This window comes from Pelophylax lessonae, assembly GCF_965119305.1.
Source record: "Pelophylax lessonae genome assembly, chromosome: 3".
NCBI lineage: Eukaryota > Metazoa > Chordata > Amphibia > Anura > Ranidae > Pelophylax > Pelophylax lessonae.
The window spans coordinates 470,843,392-470,856,361 of NC_138770.1; the positions used below are offsets into that span (position 1 = coordinate 470,843,392).

The 12,970-nt window shown below is 42.9% G+C and overlaps 1 protein-coding gene across 3 annotated transcripts in view; it reads left to right on the forward strand.

Moving 5' to 3' along the window:
• Positions 1-12,970, forward strand: part of NDUFAF7 (NADH:ubiquinone oxidoreductase complex assembly factor 7) — an 88,696-nt gene that overhangs the window by 3,161 nt on the left and 72,565 nt on the right. For all 3 annotated transcript variants that reach the window (XM_082251212.1, XM_082251213.1, XM_082251214.1), the window contains exon 2: positions 8,804-8,961. In XM_082251212.1, the coding sequence (XP_082107338.1) occupies positions 8,804-8,961 (158 nt within the window). The remainder of the gene's footprint in view (positions 1-8,803; positions 8,962-12,970) is intronic.

Genomic DNA, 12,970 nt, shown 5'->3' on the forward strand with positions numbered 1-12,970 from the left:
TCCTTTTACAATCATTTAAATACTTTTTTTTTTTTTTTAATCCCCACAAGGGACGATGTTTACAATGAATGTGGTTTTTGCTTGCAGGTTCGCCCATGTGGCTAAAAACGCCAAAAAAAGAGCTCATGTACTATATGAAAGTGAACTGTGACAGTGAGAACATATGGAATTTTGTGCATAGGCGTTGGATAGCTAGCTGGAAAATGCTCATGTTTGGAGAGGGTTAACTAAAGCTTAAAGTACTGTGGGCAGAATTTCTTTTTTTTTTCATTTTGGATAAAGCAAAGAGAGGGTTATAACCCCTGTCAGAATTTATTTCACCATCTGTGTCCCATTGCACAGATTTGCCTTCCATTCCTGTCCCATAGCCGAACAGGAAGTGAGAGAGTCAGGAAACCCCTGAAAATGAAGAGAATTCCTTGGGGACCCCAAGTCACCAGAACAAGTGTCCCCATTGAAAGATGTCCCTTTTGGGACAACCCAAAATCTGGGGGTTTTATTTTGTTTTATACTTTCAATGATAACTGTACACAGGACAAATAGAGAGGGTGAATCTACTGACTAAGACACAGACAGCAATCAAAACTGACAAGCTTTCTAATCCCTCTGCACTCTATCCAAAACTAAAAGACAAAGTTTTGCCTTTAGTTATACTAAATTGGTTAAAGTATAACTAAAGGCAAAACTTTTTTCTTTGGCTTTAGATAGAGTGCAGAGGGATTAGAATGCTTGTCAGTTTGTATTGCTGCCTGTGCCCCTGGCAGGGAGATTCTCCCTCTCTGTTTGTTCTGTTTACCATTATCAGTGAAAGTAAACAAAATCCCAATTTTTGGGTTGTCCCCAGAAAAGTAATCAAGGGAATAATCTTCCAGTGGGGACACAAATTCTGGTGAACTGGGAGTCACCAAGGATTTCCCTTCATTTTCAGGGATTTCCTCTCACTTCCTGTTTGGCTATGGGACAGGAAGTGAAGAGAAATCTTCTCAATGGGACAGAAACATCCCAAAAAAAATCCAACTGGTGATATAATCCTCCCATGTTCTATTAAAAAAAAAAACAGGTTTGGCCTTTAAATCTACTTTAAGTTTGATTACAGATTTTTTTTTTTTTTAATCAGTACTAGGGACGCTGAATAAAAACCCTGCATACCCTCCCTCCCCATACCCCCACATCTGTGATCTTGCCATGTTGGGGGGGGGGGGGTTAATATGTGCCACTGGATATGTCGGAGGTACTCTTTATGGCCATCCTTACCACCCCCCTGCTGCATTCATAAAAGCTGTACTACTTTTCTAAGACTTCACGTATACAGGCTACTTTGACTGCCGGCCACCGGAAAAAATGGTAAAATCGTGCTGCAGTTTGCATTTGCTGGCAGTCAAAATGTTCCTATCCTGAGCTCAATTCTTCTACGTTCAGGAGAGGGAGGTTGAAGCTCCCCTAACCGAAGCAGCTCCTAAACGCTGGTAAAAGCCTATGTGTACACTATGTACACATAGGCTTTTACCAGGAAACAATGGTCTGAAGCTCGACACGTCCAATAAAAAGCTCATAAAACAGCTGGAAAAAAGGGTTCAAAATCCCAGTAATACACTCTGCTTGGGTGTGAATGCAGGCCAAGGATGTTTCCCACTGCCCCGCTTCAGTTTGGCCAAAGCATGGTTGCAGCACAGTGCACGAGCGGTTTTTGTGCGGGTTACCCACGGTTTCCTATAGATTTCTATTATGTCCCACTTTTTTGGTGCGTTTTCTGAAAGCGAATCAAAAGTCCTGCATGCTGCATAGAGCTGCACGATTAATCGTTGAAAAATCACGATCTCGATTCACCCCCCCTCACGATCTTAAAACGGCATGTCCTTACAGAGCTGTTCTCTGCACGTGACTTCACAGGTCGCCCCCTAAGTCGAAGCGACGTAGTGTGAACCGAGCCTACAGGAATGATCCTCCGGCTGTAAGTGAGGGTAGTTAAACCCAAAGACTTTTTTTCTGACACTTGTTGCTTACAAGTTAAAATCAGTATTTTTTGTTATTATTTAGAACCCCCAAACATTTTATTTATATATATATATATACAGTAAAACATTGGATTGTGAGCATAATTCATTCTGGAAACATGCTTGTAATCCAAAGCACTCTTATATCAAAGCGAATTTCCCCATAAGAAATAATGGAAACTCAGATGATTAGTTCCACAAGTCCTTCGTTTTATAGTCTATATACAAAGATTATAGCAATGTGATAGGTTGTGTAACCATAAAATGTCCATCCACAATATGCAGCCTTCCCAAGGGGATTAGAAGCAAAATCTAGCAGAGCTACAGAATATAAGAGAGATGAGCAGCGCCTCTAAGTGTAGCAATATGGTTACATTTAATGAAGGTTCAACATTTAGCAACTCACATGGTTGATGAGTAAAATAGGCAAACCTAAGTATGCCGGCATCTGGGGTAAAGCTGTCCACATAGACCATCTTCTGAACCACTGACTCTCACCACTGTCAGTCTGCAATCCTGACTGGGAAGAATAGCCTGCAGTAGAGCGATCTGAAAGTGAGGCTTTGAATCACTCGTGGAGTGCAGCGGGGAAGGTGAAGGGGAAGGGAAATGATGAAGAGGATGGTCTATGTGCACAGCTTTACCCCAGATGCCTCCATACTTAGATCTGCCTGTTTTAATCATTAACCATGTGAGTTGCTAAATATTGAACCTTCATTAAATGTAACCATATTGCTACACTTTAGAGGCTCCTCTCTTCTTTTTCATACATGACGCTACTTGTATATCAAGACATCGCTTGTATATCAAGTCAAAATTTCTTTTAAAAATTTGCTTGTCTTGCAAAGCGCTCTAAAACCAAGTTACTCTCAAACCAAGGTTTTACTGTATGTATGTATGTATGTGTATATATATATATATATATATATATATATATATATATATATATATATATATATATACACAGGGCTGTGGAGTCGGTATATAAATGTTCAGACTCCTCAGTTTTTTGTACTTCCGACTCCCCGACTCCGACTCCTCTGTATTAATATGCGAATGTATTTTATACATTCCTTGAAGGAAAGAAAGGCAACATGCATGTCATTACCACAGGACTACTGGCTGGGAAGCCAACAGTCTACTGTATTGAACAGTTTAAGCAAAAGACAAACACAATGAAAACAACAAAGTTTTATTTTTTATTTTTTTTATTAATTAATCAAGTGACTGGATAGTAGCAGCAGGCATAAACATCAGGAACAGGAACTTTACCAGTTCAAAAATACAAACCACATTATTTGGTTGTTGTAGAACAAAAACAAAGCTTATCTATATGAACCAAAAACAAAATCTGTAAATCAATTCAATGTAAGAGTTCTAAGGAAGAGAATTGCCTCTGCCAGATCCTCTTTCATAGAGGCTCTTAAAGAGGTTGTAAACTCAGTAAAAAAAATTTTTTTTTTCTACAACCTGAAAGAGAAATACATAATGAGCTAGTATGCATCGCATACTAGCTCATTATGAAATACTTACCTTAGAACGAGCCCCCGCCGTGCCGTCCGCTCACCTCTATGACGGGCGACATGTCTAGTCGTCCGGGATCGCGGCATCCGGCCATCTGATTGGCCGGAGCCGCGGTGACGTCACTCCCGCGCACGCGCACGGGAGCCGACAGTCACGGCACGGGGCTATGAAGGAACGGCACGAGCGGCCGTTCCTTCATAGCGCATGCGCCGGTGACGTCACTGGATGCATCGAAGGTAAATATCTCCTAAACGGTACATGTTTAGGAGATATTTACAGTACCTATAGGTAAGCCTTATCATAGGCTTACCTATAGGTACAACTTCCCGAGGAGGGTTTACTTCCTCTTTAAGTCAGACTTTATTATTGTTAGGACTGAAAATGATCTTTCGACACTGACTGGGTGGGTGGCATTGCAGTAACTATTCTGGCCACATCACTAACGATCTCTGGATAAACAAGGATGGCTTCTTCAACAGTAAGTTTTGATGAGCGATCATACATTTCAACTTCTTTTAGTGCTTTATAAAACTCCTGACGTCGCTTTCCTTTAGCAACTTCCATTTTGTCTAAGAAGGAATCAAAGTCTAATTCTTCATTTGAAGAAGATGATCCTGAGTTACCACTATTGCTTAAAAGTACTTCATCCTGTGGAGGTATTTCGGGTCGTAATCCCTTCATGCAAACTGCTACATCATAGAGTGCCTTTTTCCCAGTACCAGTCTGTTCACTGTTCAACAAAAGTCGGCTCATTGGGTCGACATAAATAGCCGCCAACAAGATTTCATTTTCCAGCAAAAGACTCTCTTCATCATTGAAGATGCAATGCCCTCAGCTATTAACCCTCCATTTCTGTTCAGGCGATATAACAGGCTCTTCCATTCCAATAGGAATTTACCCAGAGTTAGAATTGTCACATTACAACCTCTTGGTGACAGTGAAGGGGTGAGAAAGAAGGTTCTCCAGCTCTTTTGTTTGTGTCCACTGGCTTTCAGTTAATGCAAGATATTTATTGTCCATTTCTTTGAAGTCTTTAAGTTCAAGCAAACGCTTCACCATTAAATGAGTGCTTCCTCAGCGAGTTGTTTGATCCAAAATGGCTCCTTTTCCTGCACGTCTTTTCAAAATTGCATCTGTTTTTGGGGCCCTGGATGCAACAGTTACTTGCCGTAATTTGCCAATTAGTGTAGCTGCATGGCGATCTTTTAATCCATCTCTTATGGCAAGTTGCAGTGTATGAACAGCACATCGCATATGATGAATAGTAGCAAGCTTCAATGCTTCTTCAACAAAGTTGTCTAAAAAAATGTCAGCATTCTCTTCAGTTTCTAAACTTTCTCCAATACTTGCAGAGCTGTCTTCCTCTAACTCTAATATCCGTCTGTTACCTTCTTCATCTGCGTTCATCTTCTCAATTGTGCTCAACATGTTAGAAGTGTTATCTGTCACAACACATAAAATCTGTTCCTTTTGTAATTTCAAAATCGTCTAGAACATCCTCCACTAACTTCTGAAGGTAATCACTGGTGTGATGTGCCTGAGTGTCCTTTAATCCGAGGGTCCGTGTTATTATTTTGTTATTTTTATCCACAAATCTAACATTAATAGCAAAATAATTGACTCTGTGACGTGTGCATGCATCCATTTTAAGGAAGACAAAACGTCCTTTCAGAACTTTCTGTAGTTCTCCCTTTTTACATTTGGCCTCCTCAATTATAAGTTTCCTTATACTAAGTCATTAATTATAACTTTTTGTGAATTGGGACATTTAAACTTGCTTTTTTTTATTCCAATCTAAATTTAGTAGGAGTCGAGTCGGTGCATTGTTTTCCGACTCCGAATACAGGTACCCAAAATTTCCTCCGACTCCACTCCTCCTGTGTATATGTATGTATGTGTGTGTGTGTGTAATATATATATATTTTTTAGCAGAGACCCGAGAGAATAAAATAGCGATCGTTGCAATCTTTTATGTCACACTGTATTTGTGCCAAAGTCTTTCAAACTCAGTTTTTTGGGAAAAAATGCACTTTAATGAATCTTAAAAAAAACTAACCAGTAAAGTTAGCCTAATTTTTTTGTATGATGTAAAAGATGATGATGACGCAGAGAATCGTGAGAGAATTCTGATCTTTATTCTAAGCAAAAAATCGTGATTCTTATTTTGTCCAGAATCGTGTGGCTCTAATGCTGCATCTTTAGTGCATGTTCAGAAAACCTATCAAAATTGCGGGGCATAATAGACGTGTATGGGAAAGCACAGTTAACCCGCATGAAAATTGTGGGTACACTACGCTGTACCTGTGCTGTGGCCAATCTGCAGTGGGGTAGGGTGAAAGCACTTGGGCTAAAACAACTAATTGATTATAACAGGGCTTCTATTCACTAATTAGGTGACTTCTGAAGGCAACTGGTTCCACTAGATTTTAGTTAGGTGTATCAGCGTGAAGGGGGCTGAATACAAATGCACGCCAGTGGCGTACCAACAGGGGGGCGGTCCGCCCCGGGGGCCACACATTGGGGGGGTGTCAGGGAGCACCAGCGTGACATCCAGGGCTGGCCGCCGGACTGCCTCCGCCGCTCACTAACACAGAAGAGCGGAGCAGGAGGCACTAAAGCAGAACGGGAGAGAGAGAAACAGAAGCCCTGAATATACAGCGGGCACTGCCGGAGTTAACTTTTATAAGTTAATGAGCAGGTGATTGGGTAACTCCGGCAGTTCCCGCTGTTTATTCAGGGTTGCTGTTTCTCTCTCCCATTCTGCTTTAGTGCCTCCTGCTCTGCTGTCCTGTGTCTCCCATCCTGCATGCCCTAATAAGGTAAGGGGCTGTGTAATGTAAAGGGTTCCATGGGGGGGGGGGCTCTATAATGTAAAGGGGTTCATGGGGGGCTGTATAATGTAAAGGGGCCCATGGGGGAGGGGGGTTGGTTGTGTAATGTAAAGGGGCCCATGGGGGGGCTGTGTAATGTAAAGGAGCCCATGGGGGGGCTGTGTAGTGTAAAGGGGCCCATGGGGGGCTGTGCAATGTAAAAGGGTTCCGAGGTGGGTGGGGGGGCTGTGCAATGTAAAGGGGTTGATAGGTGTGGGGGGGGCTGTGTAATGTAAAGGGGTCAATAGGTGTGGGGGGGGGCTGTGTAATTTGAAGGGGTCCAGAGGTAGGGGGGCTGTGTAATGTGAAGGGGTCCAGAGGTAGGGGGGCTGTGTAATGTGAAGGGGTCCAGAGGTAGGGGGGCTGTGTAATGTGAAGGGGTCCAGAGGTAGGGGGGCTGTGTAATGTGAACGGGTCCAGAGGTACGGAGCTGTGTAATGTAAAGGGGGTCTTCCTACATTTTACCTGCAGTTAAAGCTGCAGTCCTACAGATTTCTATTAGGCTGCGTGTTTTTTTTTCTGCATTTTCTGTAAGTGCATCAAAAGTCCCACATGCTGCATCTTTGGCACACTTTCAGAAAACCGGAGAATCATTTTTTTGGGGGGGGGGTGACACCATGGAGTGACACCATGCTCTAGCTACGCCCCTGATGCATGCCACACTTTTCAGATATTTACTTGTATTTTGTAAAAAAAATTGAAAACCATTTATCATTTTTCTTTTATTTAACAATTATGTGCCACTTTGTGTTGGTCTATCACATAAAATCCCAATAAAATACATTTAAGTTGTTGGTTGTAATGCCCCATACACACGTGCAGATTATCTGCAGACTTTTGTCTGCAGACTTAGGCTGGCCATACACTATACAATTTTCTTATTCAATTTCCTTTAGATTTACCTTAAACTATGTAGTGCAAGGGCCTGCCTGATTGCATACAAATTGAAAGTATTAGGGCTTGACCTTATATTACATGGTTTTGGTAAATCTAAAGGAAAGTTGAACAAGAAAATTGTATAGTGTATGGCCAGCCTTACCTTTTCTATGTAGTGCAAGGGCCTGCCGGATTGCATACAAATTGAAAGTGTTTAGGTTTGACCTCATATTATATGGTTTTGGTAAGTCTGCAGACAAAAGTCTGCAGATAATCAGCACGTGTGTATGGGGCATTACATGACAAAATGTAGAGAATTTTAAGGTATGTGAATACTTCTTTCAAGGCAGTGTGTGTGTGTGTGTGTGTGTGTGTGTGTGTGCGTGTGTATATAATAGAAGTATAAGAGGGGGCGCAAACCTTTAAAATAAGATAGAGGCAACACTAGTGGTCATAAGTAGAAAATGCGAATAAGGAAAAAGTAGTGCGCTTCTAAAGATAACTTGCATATACAAACATATGGTAAATCAAATAAAACTAGAATTATAAATGCAAAAAAACAAATAATTGGTGCAATGAATAAAGTCTCTCAAATAGCTGAAGACTCTGACTTCTTCAATGTCAAAGAGTTCATAATAAAAGGAACCAGTGATGAAATGGTGATGTGATAAGAATCGCGAATTCAAACAAGGTGTGCTTCAGGGAAAAATCATGTACATATGAGTGGCCCCTTACCGCAATGAAATAAGGTGATAGCTTTTCTCACAGTGGCAGTGAAGTGAACCAGTGACACCCAGTAGTAATAATGAATTCTTACCAGATAATAGGGAGGTTAGAGCTTTACACTGGTAAGCAGATACTTGGTGATCGGAGATGCATGAACTGAACTTTCTATGTGTAATTCTCCAGGACCTGTCTGCTCCTTATGCATGTAGATCTCATATTAAACTAGTGGCAGAAACACCAATGCCGGGATTTCCAAAGGAAGGAAATAAATGATAATGGTGCATTATCCTTAAAATTCGGTTTAATGAAAAAGACATACACTTACTTACATCAGCTGAGAAATGCACACGCAGAACAGTGGCTCTTTAAAAAAACATCACGGCCTCCTGCAGAACGGTCCGTGATGTGTGGCGGCACGGCTTGCTCCCCCCGACGCATTTCCACTTACGAGTCGTCGGCTTGGACTGGAGCTGTGTGTGTGTATATACATATATATATATATAGATACTGTATATGTAAATATAAGTTGTTGGTTATGGTCTTCACGAGCCTTGGGCATTCCTTTAGTAAGAAATTAAAAGATTGTCTTTAAAAATTCATAAACACGGCCCTAACACTTAGATGCAGATCCTGCAGTTTGTTACACATTGGATAGTTTATAGAAAATTGCTCACTTTTTGCCAATAATTTCACTGACATTATTTCACCTCCCTCTCCCAGAGCTTACGACTTATTGATTTATTACTCTGTATTGTGCTTTACCTAAATAACATGTAAAGTCTAATTTTACATTGTAATATTTACTTATCTTAGTGTTTGCGGCAAGAAATGTTGGCAGATACCAAAGTAGCAAAACTGAAAACTCTAAAGATGACAACGCGTTACTAAAATATCTTACAATGAAAATAAAGGCAACAGGTCCTATTACTGTTGCAGAATATATGAAGGAAGTTTTAACAAATCCATTGAAGGTAAGAGCTGGGACTTGTTTCAAGAGCAAATTATAATTTTTTATGATTGGTAGAGATGTCTATGTATACATTGCTGTACAAATGTGACTAACTAAAATTCTCACAGCCCCAATGAAACTTGCCATATTTTGTGTAATATATTTATCTCCAATCATCTTCTCTAGTGCCAGTTACTGGCCATAATTTAATTTTTTTCTTATTGAGGTATTTAGAATATACACATTTTGGTCACTAGATGGCGCTTAAGGTCAAAAAGATCACTATAGTCCATAAAATACGAATGCTTGTCGCGTTTGTACCACAGTTTTTTCAATGCATAAAGCAATTAGTGTTGTTATTGTTCAGTACATGCTAGAACTCATGTTATAATAATAGAAAAAAATTTCTTATGGTAAAGTAACGGAAATATATATTTTTATGAATGTATATGAATCCACAGCTTATTTAAACTACGTAAGTATTCTCCTTTTTGATTTTTGTTTTTTTTTTTTTTCTTGTCATGGTATGTACTGTATATTTTAAATTCCTGTACTGTGCATTATTTAATGTCCAAAAAAATAGCAAAAATCCATTTTCAAAAGAGCTTCTTGATTATCAGATCTGTGCATTATTGTTTGCATTCATCGTTGTTATTACCAAAATGCAAATGGGCCAGCAGTGGGTGCATTTCAAGCCAGCACAATGATGGGATCCAGTGAATGTTGAGATGCACAGTGTTGCTTGAAGTGGTTCTAAACTAATTGCATTCTCTGCAATACCTTTTAATGCACTAAGGTAACAAAACGCCCCCTAGCTGTGTTAGACCCCCTTGCCCCTAAACACTTACTTGATTCTTCTATCAATCCAGCACTGTGCCTGGCTTCAGCTCCTTTCTTCATGCTCCCCATAGGCTTCCACTGCTGTCAATCAAATCCTGTGGGGAGGAAGTGGGAAGCACGGCTAAGCCACATTGTATGTGTGTCTGTGGAGACATACAATCCAGCCCGGGAGCACATCCACATGTGTGCCCCCATCCCAGATAGCATAGTTAACTTGCCACAAATTTGTTGCATTGTTGAATTGTAAGTCTTTTTAACTTGATGCACATTTTCACTGGCAAGTTGCAGCCTTTTTCAACCAGGGTGCCGTGGCACCCTGGTGTGCCTCCTGGGTTCTTCAGTGGTGCCTTGGCAAAATGGATAAAAATGGCAACAAACTTCCACAGGATTTACTTTTTAGATATACAACCCTGGGCACTGTGTGGGTCAAGCCACTGGCACCCTGCCAACCCTGAACACTGTGCGGGTCAAGCCACTGGCACCCTGACAACCCTGAGCACTGTGCGGGTCAAGTCACTGGCACCCTGACAACCCTGAGCACTGTGCGGGTCAAGCCACTGGCACCCTGACAACCCTGAGCACTATGCGGGTCAAGCCACTGGCACCCTGACAACCCTGAGCACTGTGCGGGTCAAGCCACTGGCACCCCCTGACAACCCTGGGCACTGTGTGGGTCAAGCCACTGGCACCCTGACAACCCTGAGCATTGTGCGGGTCAAGCCACTGGCACCCTGACAACCCTGAGCAGTGTGTGGGTCAAGCCACTGGCACCCTGACAACCCTGAGCATTGTGCGGGTCAAGCCACTGGCACCCTGACAACTCCGGGCACTGAGTGAGTCAAGCCACTGGCACCCTGAAAACCAGTGGCATTACTGGTTGATAAGGAGAATGACGAGTGCTTGCACAGCATCCTTGTTTACTTCTCCTCATCCCCTCTCCATCCAGCACTGGTGTCACATTAGAAGTGAAACTCAGGGAGAAGAGAAACCCTAGAATACTACTAGTACAATACAAGTTTGCAATAGGGGAGGAATAAATCACTTCTAATGTTGAATGGCCCATGTGTGTGGATGTTGCTGCGGTATGTAAAACTATTAGTTTCTTTTTTATTTTTTACATTTTAGAATGGGGTGCCTTGAAATTGTGCAGATATTTAAAGGGTGCCGCAACTGAAAAAACGTTGAGAAACACTGGCAAGTTGTACACTTGCAGAGCACTTAAAGCACAGGTTCTAGTTGACAAATTTCCAATTTGTAGCAAATTTGTGTGGCAAGTTTCTAGCAAGAGCAAAGTTGCAGTGGTGAGTCTACAGCAAGAGCAACGTAAATCTACAGCATGAAAATTCAGCCACAGTGACCCCTGTGGTGGGATGACTATTGCACAACATAATTACCCGAACCTTCAGCAGACTTGCAGAATATTTGCAAAGAAAGTTGATCTGAAATCATGCAATGTGCACTTGCTGCAATTGTGGGACAAATTTGTGAAGCCTGGGAAGTCTAGTACTAGATAGCAAGTCATTTTCAAACTTGCAGCACATTGCTTACTATCTGGGATAGCACACAGCAGTGGGGAACCACCAAGGAAGAGGTAAGGAATATTTCTATGCAATATCGTTGCACAGAGTAGATAAGTAGGGATGCACCGAAATGAAAATTCTGGGCTGAAACAGAAACTTAAAATTCAGGATGCCCTTGGCCGAAAACCAAAAATGACTTTTCTCTTACGTCCTCCGACAGTCGCCGCCCACTCACAAGTCTTCACCAATGGGTATTGACCTTTGCTCCGTAGGAGTAGCTAGGCAACAGTAATTGTTAATACAAAGCTTTTAACATAGACACACCCCTAGGGGCTGTCCCCTCAGTCAATACCTCCCTGCACCAGCATTCCCAACTCAGTTTGACTTTGCCTAGCTTAGGAGTAGCTGGCTATCCTGTGCTGGGGCTCAGTCTCAGCCTTCTACCCTTTCTTTGATTTTATTTCAAGTATTTTTCTCTTTTCCTTACTAGCTGTTATTTTGTCAGCCTTAGTTTAGGGATCTTCTGATGAAGAAACATCATGCGGAGCTGGGTCTCGGACTGGCCGCCCTGCATCCCAGGGCTGAGAGCCAGATGGATCCCCAGCCTGCCATCGAGCGTTCAGCTTAGGTTTTACCCTGGCACATTGAACGACCCATCCCTGTTCGCTGCAGGGATGCTGCCTGTGAGGTGGCTACCTCACTGGACGCCATGACTGCGGTCCACAAGCGTCCTGGCTGCGGCACTCCCTGTCTGCCCTGATAGCGGTTTGTCGCTGGAGACGGCTCCCCACGCCATCTGGTACGGTAAGCACCTTCTGTGTGGGGACCTTTTCTGTATGGGTGTCAGTCTGTGGCTGTGTATTACCCTCCATGTCTGTGTAACTGCGGGCTCCCTGTCAGATCCCTGTGTGGCTGCATGCCTGTGGGCTGCGAGGGGGGCCATCCTGCTCTGCTGTTTAATATGCTGTTTTGTGTGCAGACATGTGTGTGTACGGCGATCGCTGCGGCGATCCGCCATTTTATTTGATGTATACTGTGACTGGCCCTGTCTCTATGCAGCGCCGTGTTTTGGCGCCATTCGTCGCCATTTTGGCGGGCGATACTAACCATGCACATGGCGGCGCCATTTTATTGTAGCCTTTTTACCTGTGCTCTCTCCAGGTTTTTACCTGTCTGTCCTGTCATTCCTTGCTCAGTATTTGCCTATCCCTGTGGGGTCAGTGCATACAGCAGTGTGCGGTGGGCTGCGCTCGCCGTGGTTTTAAAGGGCCAGTACCTTTATTACTTTTCTGTACTGGGGCATGGATTCTCAGGATAGCAAGTTTCCCCCTGCCCTGGTGGGGGACCAGGGGGCTGCTACACCCCCCGAGGGGGCCGATCTGACCACTGTAGTGGCTTCCTTGGTGTCTCAGGTGCAGATGCTGCTGGCTGAACGATCCACAAAAAGGGCCAGGTTATCCATTTCCTCTGATTCAGAGGGCGATGTGGCTGCTGTGGCTGGCGTACCCTTCTCAGGGTCCCGCTCATCTTTGGACCTTGTGGGGTCTGAGGGAGAGCCTGAGGTGGAGGGGGTTGATGTTTCTCCCCCTGGCTCGCCTGAAGAGCTTGCACTCATGAATGAGCTGATTGCTTCCATAAAGGACACCTTGCACCTGGAGGATGAGCCTACTC